We start from the raw sequence: 18,535 nt of genomic DNA, 5'->3' as shown, positions 1-18,535 counted from the left end.
CAACATTAAAAGTAGGATATTTCTTACTTTATATAAAAGTTAATAAGTATCCTCACCTTGTCTTCTTTTAGTTTGTTGATGACACTTTCAGGTATATTCCGCATTTGAAGGAACATGAATAAATCTACTGTAGCCATCCTTTTTTAATAACAGGGAGCAAAACTGCTGAGCAACGGTAGATTATGGGGGAGGGAACGTCTTTGTTGGAAATAGAGCCGAATTAACTCCTAAACTGCCATTTTAACACACACCTCAAACCACGCACACACATACGCGCACGAGAAACTTTCTCGTGTGCACGAGATACATGTCTAAAAAAAACAAAAAAAACATTATACGTTTTTTTTCCCCCATGTCCCTTTAGGGGCTCCGTAGAATATTTAAAAAGTGAAAAGTATTTTTGCTGACTTCATGTATGACTATTTCAATTGTAAACGTTTTTTGGTGACTTTCTGTATGAACATTTAAAAATCAAAAATTATTTTTCTGACTTTCTGTATGAAAATTTTAAACGTAAAAAATATTATGCTGACTTCCTGTATGAATATTTCAAATGTAAAAATTATTTTGCTGACTTCCTGTATGAATGTTTAAAAAATAATAAATATGTGGTTGACTTCCTGTATGAATGTTTAAAAAGTGAAAAGTATATAATTGACTTTCTGTATGAATGTTTAAAAAGTAAAGTATTTAGTTGACTTCCTGTATGAATCTTTAAAAAGTAAACGTATTTAGGTGACTTCCTGTATAAATCTTTAAAAAGTAAAAGTATTGAGTTGACTTCCTGTATGAATCTTTAAAAAGTAAACGTATTTAGGTGACTTCCTCTATGAATCTTTAAAAAGTAAAAGTATTTAGGTGACTTCCTGTATGAATATTTAAAAAGTAAAGGTATTTAGTTGACTTCCTGTATGAATATGTCAAATGTAAAAAGTATTTTTGTGTGAATGTGTGCCCTTTGACCCGTAGCCCCGCCCTTCACCAGTGACCCCCCCCCCCCCCCCTCCCGCCCCTCCGCGGCCACATTGGTTTTTCTTCCCCCTCCGGCGGATCCTTGTGACGGCGCAGCTTGGCCCACAGTGTCCGGGACAGAATGGTAAGAAGCGGCTTCGACAGGCCGCCAGTCCTGCTGTAGGCAGAGCGGAGCGTGCAGGTTGGGGCTGGTACCGGCGGACCGTTAGGAGGATGATGTTAGCCAGCATGGCCGCCGTTATGTGATCGCTAGCTAACCGCCGCCGCTCGCCGAAACCGTGGTACCGCTTTCCCATTAGGACCCTCTCACGCCGATGTGCTGGAACGGCGCGGTCCCCACCGGCCCGGAGCGACAAAAGGCCTCAGGCCGTGTGTCCCGGGGCAGCCATCTTAGTCCGCAGCCCGGAAAGCACCGTCCAGACCCACACTGACCTGGTTTGGTGTCGGCCTGGACCTGGGCCGGGCCAGACCTGCGGGCAGACCAGAGGCAGATATTAATACCTGCAGACCAGGAATCTTGTCTGTAGTCTAGTCCTACTAGTCCGTGGTCTAAGTCTAGTTTGTGGTCTAATCATAGTCTGTTTTTTTAGTCCCAGTTTGTGGACTATATATTACAATTTGTATTCTAGTCCTACCAGTCTAGGTCTGGTTTGTGGTCTAGTGCTACTTGTCTGTGGCCTAGTGCTAGTCTTGGATTTAGTTTTATTAGTCTGTGGTCTAATCTGTGGTCGAGTTCTAGTGTGTGGACTTGTCCTAGACTGTTTTTTAGTACTAGTCTTTGGGCTAGTCTTACTAGTCTGTGGTGTAGTACTAGTCTTGGGTTTAGTCTTACAAGTCTGTGGTCTAGTACTAGTCTGTAGTCCAGTCATCCTAGTCTGTGGTCTATATATTACAGTTTGTAGTCTAGTCTTACTAGTATGTTGTGTAGTACTAGTATTTGGTCTAGTTTTACTAGTCTGTGGTCTAGTACTAGTCTTTGGTTTAGTCTTACTAGTCTGTGGTCTAGTACTAGTCTTGGGTTTAGTCTTACAAGTCTGTGGTCTAGTACTAGTCTGTAGTCCAGTCATTCTAGTCTGTGGTCTAGTAGTAGTAGTAGTCTGTGGTCTATATATTAGTTTGTAGTCTAGTCCTACTAGTCTGTACTGTGGTACTAGTCTTTGGTCTAGTTTTACTAGTCTTTGGTCTAGTTTTAATAGTATGTGGTCTAGTACTAGTCTTGGGTTTAGTCTTACTAGTCTGTGGTCTAGTAGTAGTAGTCTGTAGGCTAGTACTAGTTTGTGGTCTAGTCTTACTAGTCTGTGGTCTAGTACTAGTATTTGGTCTAGTCATACTAGTCTGTGGTCTAGTACTAGTCTTTGGTCTAGTCATACTAGTCTTTGGTCTAGTATTACTAGTCTTTGGTCTAGTCATTCTAGTCTGTGTTCTAGTAGTAGTATGTGTTCTAGTACTAGTTTGTGGTCTAGTCTTACTAGTAGTCTGTGGTCTAGTACTGGTTTGTGGTCTAGTACTAGTTTGTGGTCCAGGTATAGTTTGTGGTCTAGTCCTATTCTATTTTTGGTCCTAGTTTGGGGTGTATATATTACAGTTTGTAGTCTAGTCCTACTAGTTTGTGGTCTAGTACTAGTCTTTGGTCTAGTCTTACGAGTCTGTGCTCTAGTACTACTTTTGTGGTGTAGTCCTACTAATCTGTGGTCTAGTACTACATAATGGGCTAGTCTTACTGGTATGTAGTTTAGTACTAGTTGCGGTTTATATGTTACAATTTGTAGTCTAGTCCTACTAGGCTGTAACCTAGTCATAGTTTGTGGTCTAGGTCTAGTTTGTGGTCTAGTCCCAGTCTGTTGTCTAGTCAGAGTTTGTGGTCTTGTTAGTACTAGACTGCATTCCAGTACTAAGTCTGTTGTTTGGTTAATTGACTTTTTAAATATCTTCCAAGGTCTAGTCCTTTCTGTGGTGTAGATCGAGTTTGTAGTCCAGACCACTGATTCTCAACTTGTAGTACACCAAATAATCAATGTTACTGTTCAAACTGTGTGTCATCTTACAGTGACTAGAAATATGAAATAAATGTGATAAATAAAACTTTTACCTTGTTTTTAATGATTACTTAGGTCTACTACACTACCGTACTTTAATGTTGTCATTATGGTGGTACATGATGAATACTTACACAACCGTTCAAAAGTTTGGGGTCACATTGAAATGTCCTTATTTTTGAAGGAAAAGCACTGTACTTTTCAATGAAGATAACTTTAAACTAGTCTTAACTTTAAAGAAATACACTCTATACATTGCTAATGTGGTAAATGACTATTCTAGCTGCAAATGTCTGGTTTTTGGTGCAATATCTACATAGGTGTATAGAGGCCCATTTCCAGCAACTATCCCTCCAGTGTTGTAATGGTACAATGTGTTTGCTCATTGGCTCAGAAGGCTAATTGATGATTAGAAAACCCTTGTGCAATCATGTTCACACATCTGAAAACAGTTTAGCTCGTTACAGAAGCTACAAAACTGCCCTTCCTTTGAGCAGATTGAGTTTCTGGAGCATCACATTTGTGGGGTCAATTAAACGCTCAAAATGGCCAGAAAAAGAGAACTTTCATCTGAAACTCGACAGTCTATTCTTGTTCTTAGAAATGAAGGCTATTCCACAAAATTGTTTGGGTGACCCCAAACTTTTGAACGGTAGTGTAGGTCTACTACACTACTGTATTTAATGTTATCATTATGGTGGTACTTAATAATTACTTAGGTCTACTACACTACTGTATTTTAATGTTGTCATTATGGTGGTACTTAATGAATACTTAGGTCTACTACTGTATTTTAATGTTGTCATTATGGTGGTACTTAATGAATACTTAGGTCTACTACACTACTGTATTTTAATGTTGTCATTACGGTGGTACTTGATGAATACTAAGGTCTACTACACTACTATATTTTAATGTTATCATTATAGTGGTACTTAATGAATACTTAGGTCTACTACACTATTGTATTTTAATGTCATTATGGTGAGGCTTGATGAATACTTAGGTCTACTACACTACTGTATGTTAATGTCATTAAGGTGGTACTTGATGAATACTTAGGCCTACTACACTACTGTATTTTAATGTTGGTCATTATGGTGGTACTTAATGAATACTTAGGTCTACTACACTACTGTATTTTAATGTTGTTATTATTGTGGTACTTGATGAATACTAAGGTCTACTACACTACTATATTTTAATGTTATCATTATAGTGGTACTTAATGAATACTTAGGTATACTACACTATTGTATTTTAATGTCATTATGGTGAGACTTGATGAATACTTAGGTCTACTACACTACTGTATTTTAATGTTGTCATTATGGTGGTACTTGGAGAGACAAGTGTTTTCTCAGGTGATACTTGGTGAAAAAAGTTTAAGAACCACTGATCTAGATCCATTATTTAGTCTAGTCTATGTTTGTAGTCTAGTTCCAATATGAACTATAGTCTGTTTGTAGTCTGGATCCAATATGTACTATTGTCTGTTTAATAATAATAATGGTTTAGATTTTATATAGCGCTTTTCTATTATTAGATACTCAAAGCGCTCACAGAGAAGTGAGAACCCATCATTCATTCACACCTGGTGGTGGTAAGCAACATTTGTAGCCACAGCTGCCCTGGGGTAGACTGTTTGTAGTCTAGATCCTCTTTGTAGTATGGTCTGTTTGTAGTCTAGTTCCACATTGTACTATAATTTGTTTGTAGACTAGATCAATATGTACTATAATCTGTTTGTAGACTAGTTCCACTATGTACTATAGTCTGTTTGTAGTCTAGAACCCACTGTTTACTATAGTCTGTTTGTAGTCTAGATCCACTATGTACTATACTCTGTTTGTAGACTAGCTCCACTATGTAGTCTTAGTCTGTTTGTAGACTCGATCCACTATGTACTATAGTCTGTTTGTAGGGTAGAACTACTGTGTACTATAATCTGTTTTAGACTAGATCCACTATGTACAATAGTCTGATTGTAGACTAGATCCACTATGTACTATAGACTGTTTGTAGTCTAAATCTACTATGTACTATTGTTTGTTTGTAGACTAGTTCCCCATAGTCTGTTTGTAGTGTAGGTCCACTATGTACTATAGTCTAGTCTGTTTGTAGACTATATCCACCTTGTACTATAGTCTGTTTGTAGACTAGTTCCAATATGTACTATAGTCTAGTATGTTTATAGACTAGATCCACTATGTACTATAGTCTGTTTGTAGTCTAGTTCCACTTTGTACTATAATTTGTTTGTAGCCTAGTACCAATATGTGCTATAATCTGTTTGTAGACTAGCTCCACTATGTACTACAGTGTGTTTGTAGTCTAGGACCCACTATTTACTATAGTCTGTTTGTAGTCTAGATCCACTATGTACTATAGTCTGTTTGTAGACTAGCTCCACTATGTCGGCTAGTCTGTTTGTATTCTTGATCCACTACGTACTATATTCTGTTTGTAAGGTAGAACTACTTTGTACTTTAGTCTGTCTGTAGTCTAGTTCCACTTGGTACTATAATTTGTTTGTAGCCTAGATCCAATATGTTATATAATATGTTCTATAATCTATTTGTAGACTAGGCCACTACGTACTATAGTCTGTTTGTAGTCTAGGACCCATTATTTACTATAGTGTGTTTGTATTCTAGATCCACTATGTACTATAGTCTGTTTGTAGACTAGCTCCACTATGTAGGCTAGTCTGTTTGTAGACTCAATCCACTATGTACTATAGTCTGTTTGTAGTCTAAATCCACTATGTACTATAGTTTGTTAGTAGTCTAGTTCCCCTATATACTATAGTCTGTTTGTAGTGTAGATCCACTATGTACTATAGTCTAGTCTGTTTGTAGTCTATATCCACTTTGTACTATAGTCTGTTTGTAGACTAGTTCCAATATGTACTATAGTCTAGTATGTTTGTAGACTAGATCCACTATGTACTATGGTCTGTTTGTAGACTAGATCCACCATGTACTATAGGCTAGTCTGTTTGTAGACTAGATCCACTTTGTACTAAAGTCTGTGTGTAGGCTAGATCCACCATGTACTATAGGCTAGTATGTTTGTAGACGATATCCACTTTGTACTAGAGTTTGTTTGTAGCCTAGTTCCACTATATACTATAGTCTGTTTGTAGTCTAGATCCACTATGCACTATAGTCTAGTCTGTTTGTACACTATATAATCCACTTTGTACTATAGTCTGTTTGTAGACTACTTCTAATATATACTATAGTCTAGTCTGTTTGTAGTCTAGATCTAATATGTACTATAGTCTGTTTGTAGACTAGGGCCACTATGTACTGTAGTCTGTTTGTAGACTAGAGCCACTATGTACGATAGTCTGTTTGTATTCTAGATCCATTATGTAGTATAGTCTGTTTGTAAACTTGATCCTCTATGTACTGTAGTCTGTTTGTAGACTAGATCCACTTTGTACTATAGTCTGTTTGTAGACTAGATCCACTATGTACAATAGTCTGTGTAGACTAGATCCACTATGTACATAGTCTGTTTGTAGTTTAGATTCAGTTTGTGCTATAGTTGAGTGTTTGTAGACTAGATCCACTATGTACAATAGTCTGTTTGTAGATTATATCCACTATGTGCTAGGGCTGGGCGATATAGACGAAAATAGATATATTTTTACTTAAACTCGATATTCGATATATATCTCAATATATTTTCCGGCGAAAGTAAACAAATAAAGATATTAATTTTTGAGCGAGATTCAGTGAAATTTAAGTGGATGACAACTGTACTATAAACAGTCAGTGGCACTCTTATTAACCCAGTTAGTCAAGATGGGTATTAACAGCACAGAAAAGAAACTGTTTAAATAGCACAGAATTGCATAACATAAATAATATAGAAACATATTCTTTCTACGTAAAATAAATAACATAGCTGTGCAAATAATACAACATGCATCAAACTCAGATAAAAAATAAATGTGCAGTCAGGCACTTTTTAATTCCCAGTCGATGATGTAATGGACTGTCACACACGTACGGTTCTGGTCAGCGCCAAGTAAGTGACTTGACTTAATTGTGCGGCTATGATCTTCCTCACTCTGGCAGCATTTTTCGTGTGAAATATGCCCGGAAGAGTTTGGATTTGGGCGTGGTAAACAACTCAAATGTATGTTTTATCCAGACTCATATATTTGTCCAAATGTGGCCAAGTAGACGCATTGTGGGTTTCCTGGAAGTCGTCTACATCGCTAAAAAAACATCTAAGGAAGAGAATCCCTCTGCCATCTTCCACTAGTTTTTATAATATATAAATCGCCCGCTTGAATATTCCCTCTTCTCTTCTCTCTTGTCGTCATTTGGGATGTCTGTTGTGATTTCCCTTCCTGGTTCCATGACTTGCCCTATCTTGCTTCTGATTGGCCTAATCTCAACCAATCGTGACTCATCATAGTAAACAACCAACCAATCATGGATATTATTGTACGTAAACCAACCAATCACCATTGATGTTTCCCGTATATTTTGTCCCTTGCCGGTGGAGTTGCACTAGTCCACTTCTTTCTTCCTCCCTCTCTCTTCTTTTGTAGCATGTAGCTTAGCTAACCGCTACATAGGTCAAAAATAGATTAAGTGAATTATATTTATATAGCACTTTTTCTCTAGTGACTCAAAGCGCTTTACATAGTGAAACCCGATATCTAAGTTACATTTAAACCAGTGTGGGTGGCACTGGGAGCAGGTGGGTAAAGTGTCTTGCCCAAGGACACAATGGCAGTGACTAGGATGGCGGAAGCGGGGATCGAATCTGGAACCCTCAAGTTGCTGGCACGGCCACTCTACCAACCGAGCTATACCGATAAACAACGGAAATCGCTACTTGTTTAAAAAGTAGCGAAGTGGAAATGTAGTTAAGCTACGTAGCTTCGATTTTAAGTTAAATATTTTTTAATGTAAAACAGTACTTTTTACCACTGCAGCCGTGAACCAGAATGGATTATCAAAACCCGTACTAATTACGGGAAAACCGTAGTTGTTGGCGAGTCCACAGAAGTTTGAGTTTTACTTACTAGTTGGTGACTGGCACACTGCTGGTGGCACAGTCAGACTCAATATTTACTGTGTTGTTGTTGTGGGTCAGTGCAGTGGGGGGGAGACGACAAGCACGTCTTGGAAGGAGGAAGGGGAGGAGTTTAATAGCTCGTGGAGTGTTGTCGTCTACATCGCTAAAAGAAACATCTAAAGAAGAGAATCCCTCGCCATCATGGACAATCCTGCCCACCCACTCCACCAGACAATTGAGGGACAGCGGAGCTCATACTCCAACAGGCTCCTTCAGCTTTGTTCCCACAGTGTTCGATTCAAGAACTCCTTCATTCATTTCAATACAGCTGTATAATCACTCGCCATACAGCAATAGATGATATCGGTCTATTACCTGACACCTTCTATGTTAGCTACCTCTCTTTGTTTATAATGTATATTTTCTGCTGGATCTACTCTCTATTTAATGCTGCAGCTGTTACATATACTGTAATATTGTACATGGTAATTGTTATATATTGTATATATTATATAAAAATATAATAATATATCAGTATATATCATATAGTCTACTTTATACCTGCATTATCCTTTCCATCCTTACACTTTCCATCCTTTGTAACTGAGCTACTGTGTGGAACAATTTTCCTTGTGGATCATTTAAGTTTGTCTAAGTCTAAGTGGGTAGCTGGGAAGAATCAAGGACCACAACAAATAAGCGGCGTTTGGTCATTTTAATGTGAAATAAATTATATCAATATTACGATAATTTTTTAATTCATATCTTTTTTTAAATATATTGATATAACTTACAAACTCGATATATCGCCAGCCCTACTATGTACTATAGTCTAGTCTGTTTGTAGACTAGATCCACTATGTACTATAATCTGTTTGTATACTAGATCCACTATGTACTATAGTCTAGTCTGTTTGTAGACTAGATCCACTTTGTTCTATAGTCTAGTCTGTCTGTAGTCTAGCTCCACTATATATATAGACTGTTTGTAGACTAGATCCACTATGTACTATAGTCTAGTCTGTTTGTAGACTAGATCCACTATGTATTATAGACTGTGTGTAGACTAGATTCACTCTGTACTATCAATCCGATACCAAGTCGTTACAGGATCATACATTCGTCATATTCAAGGACATGTTTCCTGAGTTTTTAAACATAATATAAAAAATAAAAAAACGAAATAAGATTTTGTGATGCTAAAAAATATCGATGTAATCATAGTAGTATCGACTAGATACGCTCCAGTACTTGGTATCGTTACAGTGGATGTTAGGTGTAGATCCACCAATGGCTTTTGTTTATATTGTAGCATTCGGGAAGTGTTGGTGCTGCAGGAAATTCTGGGAATTTGTTCTGTAGTGTGTATGTTGTGTTGTGGTGCAGATATTCTCCCAAAATGTGTTTGTCATTGTTTTTTAGTGTGGTTTCATTATATGGCACATATTTATGACAGTGTTGGCGATGTTCATATGGCCACCCTTAGTGTGACATGTATGGCTGTTGACTAAGTATGACCTTCATTTACTTGTGTTTAAAGTTAAGGTGATCATCTTTGATCGTTAATGACTGGACATAGTGAATTCTTGTCTTGACTTAGTCAACTATAGACCATTTTTAACACATCCAATATTATGATTCCGGCATGCTGTGGTGTGTAGTGATGCATGTATAGCTATCATTCGTCCTACAGGGATGATGGTTGAAATAGTTGTACTATATTTGTCACCATGTAGACAAGGATTATTGATTTATAAGTAGTTACAACACTGCTGACAGCAGGATAGACACTAGCCGCTAGCTAAAGCACCTCTTCCTGAGGGCATTTCAGTGTTATAACTTCACCTTTATCTTTAGTTATTAAGCCAAAATTTGTCCACTCTCCCTTTTCTGTCTACACACTGTGTCTGCTTGTAAGTACTACTTGATTGTGCACTGCCGAACATGCTCGCCGCGAACATGCTTGTCTGCATGACCTGACGACGACGGGTGGGGGACCGGTACTTTTTAGAGGCGGTATAGTATCAAATATGATTCATTAGTATCGCGGTACTATACTAATATCGGTATACCATACAACCCTACTATGTACTATAGTCTGTTCGTAGTCTAGATCCACTATGTACAATAGTCTAATCTGTTTGTAGCCTAGATCCACGATGTAATATAGTCTAGTCTGTTTGTAGTCTAGATCCACTATGTATTATAGACTGTGTGTAGACTAGATTCACTCTGTACTATCAATCCGATACTAAGTCGTTACAGGATCATACATTGGTCATATTCAAGGATATGTTTCCTGAGTTTATAAACATAATATAAAAAATAAAAAAACGAAATAAGATTTTGTGATGCTAAAAAATATCGATGTAATCATAGAAGTATCGACTAGATACGCTCCAGTACTTGGTATCATTACAGTGGATGTTAGGTGTAGATCCACCAATGGCTTTTGTTTATATTGTAGCGTTCGGGCTATGTGCTATAGTCTATTTGTAGACTAGCTCCAACATTGTACTATAGTCTAGTTCCACTATGTACAATAGTGTTTGTAGTCTAGATCCACTATGTACTATAGTCTAGTCTGTTTGTAGAATAGTTCCACTTTGTTATATAGGCTGTTTGTAGAGTAGATCCAATATGTACTATAGTCTGTTTGTAGTCTAGCTCCACTATGTACTATAGTCTGTTTGTAGGCTAGATCCGCTATATACTATAGTCTAGTCTGTTTGTAGGGTAGATCCACTATGTACTATAGTCTGTTGGTAGTCTAGCTCCACTATGTACCAGAGGTGTGGACTCGAGTCACATGACTTGGACTCGAGTCAGACTCGAGTCATGAATTTGATGACTTTAGACTCGACTTGACAAAATGTAAAGAGACTTGCAACTCGACTTAGACTTTAACATCAATGACTTGTGACTTCACTTGGACTTGAGCCTTTTGACTTGACATGACTTGCTACTTTCCCCAAAACCTAAAGTTTAAAAAGTTATTTGGGAGCGCTCCGTAGCTTTCATTTTGTACGTGTCTGTCTGTCTATCAGCGTGTGTGCTGCCTGTCAGCTGGTGTGCTCTCAGTACAACAGCCAATCAAATTATATCTACATTGTTTTCATCACACAGCATTCAGCCAATCAAATTGCAGGACAACCAATGAACAAGAGTTGTCAAACAACGCGCCAGTGAGAAAGATTTATACCAAAGTTGGTTTCGTTCGGGTATAAAAACTACGACTTGGTCAACAAAAAACGAATTGCCGTATGCAAATCACGCAGTTGGAATATTACAGACGGAGACGCAACAACTTCCAACTTCGTTCGACATTTGAAGTTGCCCAAAGAAGGGTAAGTTTTGAATGTAAGATAACGTTTATTGGCTAAGTAACATGACTTTTATTTGCTGTGTAGTTAAATCAGTGAGGCTGTAAACTCACTGCTAACGTTATAACCATAGACATCTTATAAGTAGACGCAGCATCGAGCGCTACTGCCTACTGGCGCAGACGAGACGCGGGGCCGCCATCTTGGAGTGGTGATCCGCTCCACTCAGTGCAATTCATTTGGCAGGAGCAATGAACTGTCAGCGCATTTAATTCATTTTACCTCACTGAATACCACTAATTTTCACGCGCTTTTTTGTCATACGTGTAGCTATGATAACGGACACATGTTTTATTATTCATAGTTTGCTTAACAGTAATATAATATTCTTATATTCTATAAGTGACCAGACGTCCGAGATCAAAACTGGGAATATAATCCCAGAGAAGGGGGAAAAAACGGTCAGCTATTTTTAAGTTGAAGAAACAATATGATTACGTTATATATACATGCGTATATCCTACATAAACAATGTATGAATACATTAGATATCTATATATCTTATAGACTGTATCTCTGTTGCTGCAGCAGCAGAGAGTTTATTCTGTCTTGACACTTTGTATTGATATTTTGTATTACATTCTTCCCTTAAATGATCATGTTTACAGTGATTGTTATATATGTATTTTTTATGTATGTCGCTTTGGATAAAAGCGTCTGCCAAATACTTAAACATATATAAACACCTGAAAGTCTTTATATCAGCTAAAACCACCAATCTGTTTCACTGGATTCAGAATAAAACCAAATGCTGTCTTACCCAACAATGTTAGTATTTGAATATTGTTACTTGAAGACTTATTCCTGGTTACAATTATACTGTTAAGAAAGTATTGTCTTATATTTTGCCTAAAATGAGAATGCATCATAATCAGTGGCGGCTGGTGAATTTTGTTTTAGGTGGGGCTGAAAGTTTGTAAACCAAACCCCTGTAGGGGCGTCATCCTCCCCCAGAAGATTTATTTGTGATTTTCACATACAAATATTGAAGATCTTTGCTCCTTCTCAACTCTGTGGTAATGTTATTTTCATAAAATACAACCAATAGTACATTAATGTTAAATCTTACTTGTGAAAAGTAATCCCCCGATTCCTATTTTCAACAGTCCGCTCATTTGAGCAGGAAAACGCTGAACACCAGCCCGGCATCTTTGTTTTCTACCTGTCAACTGTCAGTTTAGGCTACTCGCCGGCTCCTCATCACCACTTCAAGATGCAATTTGCTCGCGTCACAGCAACCAATATTGGGTCTACTTATAAGATGTTTATGGTTATAACATCATTTCAAACACGGCAAAATGTTGCGTCCACTGCAGTTTGCTACCTTATTCATACTTTTTGTCAAGTGATTTTTTTAAGCAGGGTTGCATGAGGTACCTACACATAACGTTACGTTAGTCAATGTATCACACACAGTAACATAATGTTAGACGGCGGTCAGCAGCACCGCATATTTTAGCCACCTACAAAAAGACAAACATAGTCAAATAAAGGTCAGTTAAAATGTATACTATATTAAGAATATGTGTACATATTGCATAGAGCCCTGACATCTAAAAAGTACAACTCTGTTCATTGTTATGTTCATGTATTTATGTTTTTCATGTGTACGCACACATAAACACACATACAGTATGAGATGAGATCAATGAGATAAGGTAAGAACAGAATAGAAACTGCTGTGGAACTAGTTACAATGCAATATGCCATGGAAATACAATGTTAACACTTTTGTACAAATAAGTACAGTTGCACTTGTTTTTGCAAATGTGTTTATTCTGTAAAGGAATGAGTTAAATGTTTAAATTTGTTTACACTATTAAAATGACTGGTTAATAGTGCTATTATGAATTGCAATGTCAGTACTATTTTTTTTCCTGCTATTTCAAATGCACATGTTTTAATAAATAAATACAGCGGTTTAAAAGCATACACAATTTGTGTAAAAATATTAGTCTGTGGTTAAAAGGACTTGAAAGGACTCGAAACTCAAAATGCAGGACTTGTGACTTGACTTGAGACTTTCCAGTCTTGACTTTGGACTTGACTCGGACTTGCCTGTCTTGACTCGGGACTTGACTCGAGACTTGAGGGCAAAGACTTGAGACTTACTTGTGACTTGCAAAGCAATGACTTGGTCCCACCTCTGCTATGTACTATAGTCTGTTTGTAGGCTAGATCCACTATATACTATAGACTAGTCTGTTTGTAGACTAGATGCACTATGTACTGTAGCCTGTTTGTAGACTAGATCCACTATGTACTATAGTCTGTTTGTAGTTTAGATCCACTATGTATTATAGTCTGTAGTCTCGTTCCACTATGTACTATAGTCTATTTTTAGTCTAGTCTGTTTGTAGACTACATCCACCATGTACTATAGCCTAGTTTGTTTGTAGATGAGTTCCACTTGTTTCTATAGTCTAGTCTGTTTGTAGACTGGATCCACTATGTACTTTAGTCTGTTTGTAGTTGTGTTAGCGCGCGATGTGTTAGCGCGCGGCATGCTAACACGCTATGTGTTAGCGTGCGGCCTTGCTAACCTGGGCCGTTTGATTGGCAGGCGTCAGGCGTGACCGTGAACGACGAGGTCATCAGGGTGTTCAACGACATGAAGGTGAGGAAGTCGTCCTCCCAAGACGAGGTGAAGAAGAGGAAGAAGGCGGTGCTCTTCCGTCTGAGCGACGACAGGAAGAAGATCATCGTGGAGGAGGGGAAACAGATCCTGGTGGGCGACATCGGCGAGACGGTGGACGACCCCTACGCCTGCTTCGTGAAGCTCCTCCCCCTGGACGACTGCCGATACGGCCTCTACGACGCCACCTATGAGACCAAGGAGTCCAAGAAGGAGGACCTAGTCTTCATCTTCTGGTGCGTTAAAAAGGCAAAGGTCCACTGGAACCTAAAACCTAATTGGAACCACTTTGACTGAAGCCGAACTCAGTTAGAACCACTTTATTAGTTGTTAAACTACTTTAGAACCACTTTGACTGAATTAGAACCTAGTTAGAACCACTTAATAAGTTGTTAACGTACTTTAGAACTACATTGACTAAGCCAGGACCTAGTTAGAACCACTTTGACTAAACCATAACCTAGTTAGAACCATGTTATTAGTTGTTAAACTACTTTAGAACCACATTGACTAAACGAGAACCGAGTTAAAACCATTTTGACTGAACCACAAACTAGTTAGAACCACTTTGATAGTTATTCAACTACTTGTGAACCATTTTGACTAAACTAAATACTAGTTAGAACCACTTTAAAATTGTTAAACTATATTATAACTACTTTGACTAAACCAGAGTCACATTGACAGTTTGATCAGACCATAACCTATTTAGAACCACTTACATACTTGTTAAGCTACTTTAGAACCACATTGACTAAGCCAGGACATAGTCAGAACCACTTTGACTGAACTATAACCTAGTTAGAACCACTTTATTAGTTGTTAAAATCCTTTTGAACCACATTGACTGAACCAGAACCGAGTTAAAACCATTTTGACTGAACCAGAACCTAGTTAGAACCACTTTAATAGCTGTCCAACACCTTTAGAACCATTTTGGCTGAACCAGAATTTAGATAGAACCATTTTAATAGTTTGTAACCCCTTTAGAACCACTTTGATTGAACCAGAACCACTTTGACTAAACCATAACCTAGTTAGAAACACTTTAATAGTTGTTAAACTACATTAGAACCACTTTGACTGAACCTGACCCAGTAATAACCACTTTATTAGTTGTTAAACTACATTAGAACCACTCTGACTGAACCAGAACCCAGTTAGAACCACTTTAATAGTTGTTAAACTACATTATGACCACTTTGATTGAACCTCAACACAGTTAGAACCACTTTAATAGTTGTTAAACTACTCTATAACCATTTTGACTGAGCAACAAAACCTTGTTAGAACAACTTTAATAATTGTTAAACTGCTTTAGAACTACTTTGACTGAACCAGAACCACTTTGACTAAACCAGTACTTAGTTAGAACCACTTTAATAGTTGTTCATCTCCATTAGAACCACTTTGACTGAACCAGAACCCAGTTAGAACCACTTTATTAGTTGTTAAACTACATTAGAACCAATATGACTGAACCATAACCCAGTTAGAACCACTTTAATAGTTGTTAAACTACATTAGAACCACTTTGATTGAACCTCAATCCAGTTGGAACCACTTTAATATTTGTTAAACTACTTTATAACCACTTAAACTGAAACAGAACCCCGTTAAAACCACATTGACTAAATCAGAACTACTTTGACTAAATCAGAAACGAGTTAGAACCCCTTTTATAGTTTTTAAACTAATTTGACAGAAACAGAACCCTGTTTGAACCACTTTAATAATTGTTAAACCATTTTAGAACCACTTTGACTGAACCAGAACCACTTTGACCGTTTGATCAAACCAAAACCTATTTAGAACCACGTACATACTTGTTAAACTACTTTAGAACCAATTTGACAGTTTGATCAAACCATAACCTATTTAGAACCACTTGCATACTTGTTAAGCTACTTTAGAACCACATTGACCAAGCCAGGACATAGTTAGAACTCCTTTGACAATTGTTAAACTACTTTAGAACCACTTTGACTGAACCAGAACCCCTTTAGAACCACTTTGACTGAGCCAGAATCACTTTGACTAAACCATAACCTAGCTAGAACCACTTTAATAGTTGTTAAACTACATTAAAATAACTTTGACTGAACCAGTACCCAGTTAGAACCACTTTAATAGTTGTTAAACTACATTAGAACCACTTTGATTGAACCTCAACCCAGTTAGAACCACATGAATAGTTGTTAAACTACTTTAGAACCACTTTGACTAAATCAGAACCAATTTGACTGAACTAGACTTCTTTAGAACCACTTTGACTGAACCAGAACCCAGTTAGAACCACTTGAATTGTTGTTAAACTACTTTATAACCACTTTAACTGAAACAGAACCCTGTTAGACCCACTTTAATAGTTGTTAAATGACTTTAGAATCACTTTGACTAAATCACAACCACTTTGACTGAACTAGTACTCCTGTAGAACCACTTTAATAGTTGTTATCCTACTTGAGAACCACTCTGACTGAACCAGAACCACATTAGAACCATTTTGACTGAACCAGAACCCCATTAGAACTACGTTGACTAAACTAAAACCCAGGTAAAGGAACTTTAATAGATGTTATGCCACTTGAGAACCACTCTGATGGAACCAGAACCCCATTATAACCACTTTGACTGAACTAGAACCCAGGTAGAACCACTTTAATAGTTGTTATCCTACTTGAAAACCACTCTGACTGTACCAGAACCACATTAGAACCATTTTGACTGAACCAGAACTCCATTAGAACCACTTTGATTAAACTAAAACCCAAGTAAAAGAACTTTAATAGTTGTTATACCACTTGAGAACCACTCTGATAAAACCAGAACCCCGTTATAACCACTTTGACTGAACTAGAACCCAGGTAGAACCAGTTTAATAGTTGTTATTCTACTTGAGAACCACTTTGATGGAACCAGAAGCCCGTTAGAACCACTTTTATTGAACTAGAACTCCTCTAGAACCACTGCGTTGAAAAGGTCTCTCCGCGCTAGCTAGCACACCAATGTCACGCACCGCCATCAACAGGAAGTCTTGTGTTCTCCGCAGGGCTCCGGAGGGCGCTCCTCTCAAGAGCAAGATGATCTACGCCAGCTCCAAAGACGCCATCAAGAAGAAATTTACAGGTGAGGTGGGCGGGCGGGCGAGGGGGCGGAGCCGTGAGTGACGAGGCCGTCTCCCTTCAGGTATCAAACACGAGTGGCAGGTGAACGGGCTGGACGACATCCAGGACCGCAGCACGCTTGCCGAGAAGCTGGGCGGGAACGTGGTGGTGTCGCTGGAGGGGAAGCCGCTGTGATGTCATCGGCCGTGCCATGTGACCCACCTGAACGCCGCCTGCTGTGTGTCACGTCAAGGAACAGCGTCTTTGGGCGCCCTTGTCGCCCTTGCTTTTACCCCCAGATGATCTCATTAACATAAAATATGCAAACTCCTCCCACTTTGCTGCCACATGGCAGGAAGGTTTTGCCAAACATCACAAGGCTTTTTTAAGGACTTTTATTTATATTCTTCTCCTTTGTGGCGCCGGTAGCGCTCGCTCCTCGACGCCTTACGTTCGCTAGTTCCAGTGCGCCTTTATTTTGGAAACACTACAGGAAGCAGAGACGCCTTAACGTGGAACCTTGTTTGTGAGATCACAGGAAGCCACTGCAATAAAACGCCTGTGGCCCCGCCTCCCGCCTTTTCTCTGCCTCCTCCGCACTTCCTTGAACCAATTGTAGACCCGCTCCTTTCAGAGGGACTCAACCAGAACCACCTTGACTGAACCAGAACCCCGTTAGAACCACTTTGACTCAACTAGACCCTAGTTAGAACCACTTTTAGTTGTTAAACTCCTTTAGAACCACTTTGACTGAACCATAACATCATTAGAACTACTTAAGTAGTTGTTTCACTACTTTAGAACCACTTTGACTGAACCAGACCCTAGTTAGAACCACTTTGACTGAACCGTAACCTCATTAGAACCACTTAAGTAGTTGTTTCACTATTTTAGAACCACTTTGACTCAACAGAACTTTAGTTAGTACCACGTAATTAGTTATTAAACTCCTTTAGAACCACTTTGAATGAACTGGAACCCGATTAGAACCCAGTTAGAAACACTTTAAAAGTTGTTCAACTCATTTAGAACCACTGTGACTGAACCACTTTAGTCACGTGACAACCTCTGAGGAAGGCAACAGAAGTGGCCGAAACCATCAGGTACGGAAATAAACGCAGGTCTGGCTATAAGAATAACAAAATCGCCTTTTAGAACCACTTTGACTGAACCACAACTTAGTTAAAACCACTTTAATAGTTGTTAACCTACTTTAAGACCACTTTGACTTAACCAGAATCCCTTTAAAACCATTTTGACTGACCCAGAACTTAGTTAGGACCACTTTAATAGCTGTTAACCTACTTAAAGACCACGTAGACTGAACAGGACCCCTTTAGAACCACTTTGTACGAG

The 18,535-nt window shown here is 38.3% G+C and overlaps 1 protein-coding gene across 1 annotated transcript; it reads left to right on the top strand.

Moving 5' to 3' along the window:
- Window positions 1-939: 939 nt before the first annotated feature.
- Window positions 940-17,750, top strand: LOC133645756 (cofilin-2). Its single transcript, XM_062040624.1, has 4 exons — window positions 940-1,096; window positions 14,001-14,308; window positions 17,125-17,201; window positions 17,262-17,750. The coding sequence occupies exons 1-4, from the start codon at window positions 1,094-1,096 to the stop codon at window positions 17,372-17,374; spliced, it is 501 nt and encodes a 166-aa protein (XP_061896608.1). The 5' UTR covers window positions 940-1,093; the 3' UTR covers window positions 17,375-17,750.
- The last annotated feature ends 785 nt before the right edge of the window (window positions 17,751-18,535 follow it).

The sequence above is a fragment of the Entelurus aequoreus genome, linkage group LG03 (assembly GCF_033978785.1).
Source record: "Entelurus aequoreus isolate RoL-2023_Sb linkage group LG03, RoL_Eaeq_v1.1, whole genome shotgun sequence".
Lineage (NCBI taxonomy): Eukaryota > Metazoa > Chordata > Actinopteri > Syngnathiformes > Syngnathidae > Entelurus > Entelurus aequoreus.
Note: the sequence above shows the minus strand (reverse complement) of the source record. Positions and strands in the feature narration are given on the sequence as shown.

What these genes read in the sequence shown, in the direction of transcription:
- LOC133645756 (XM_062040624.1), top strand. An exon ending in GACCTAGTCTTCATCTTCTG is followed by an intron (nt 14,309 to 17,124) that starts GTGCGTTAAAAA and finishes TGTTCTCCGCAG; the next exon opens with GGCTCCGGAGGGCGCTCCTC. An exon ending in CATCAAGAAGAAATTTACAG is followed by an intron (nt 17,202 to 17,261) that starts GTGAGGTGGGCG and finishes GTCTCCCTTCAG; the next exon opens with GTATCAAACACGAGTGGCAG.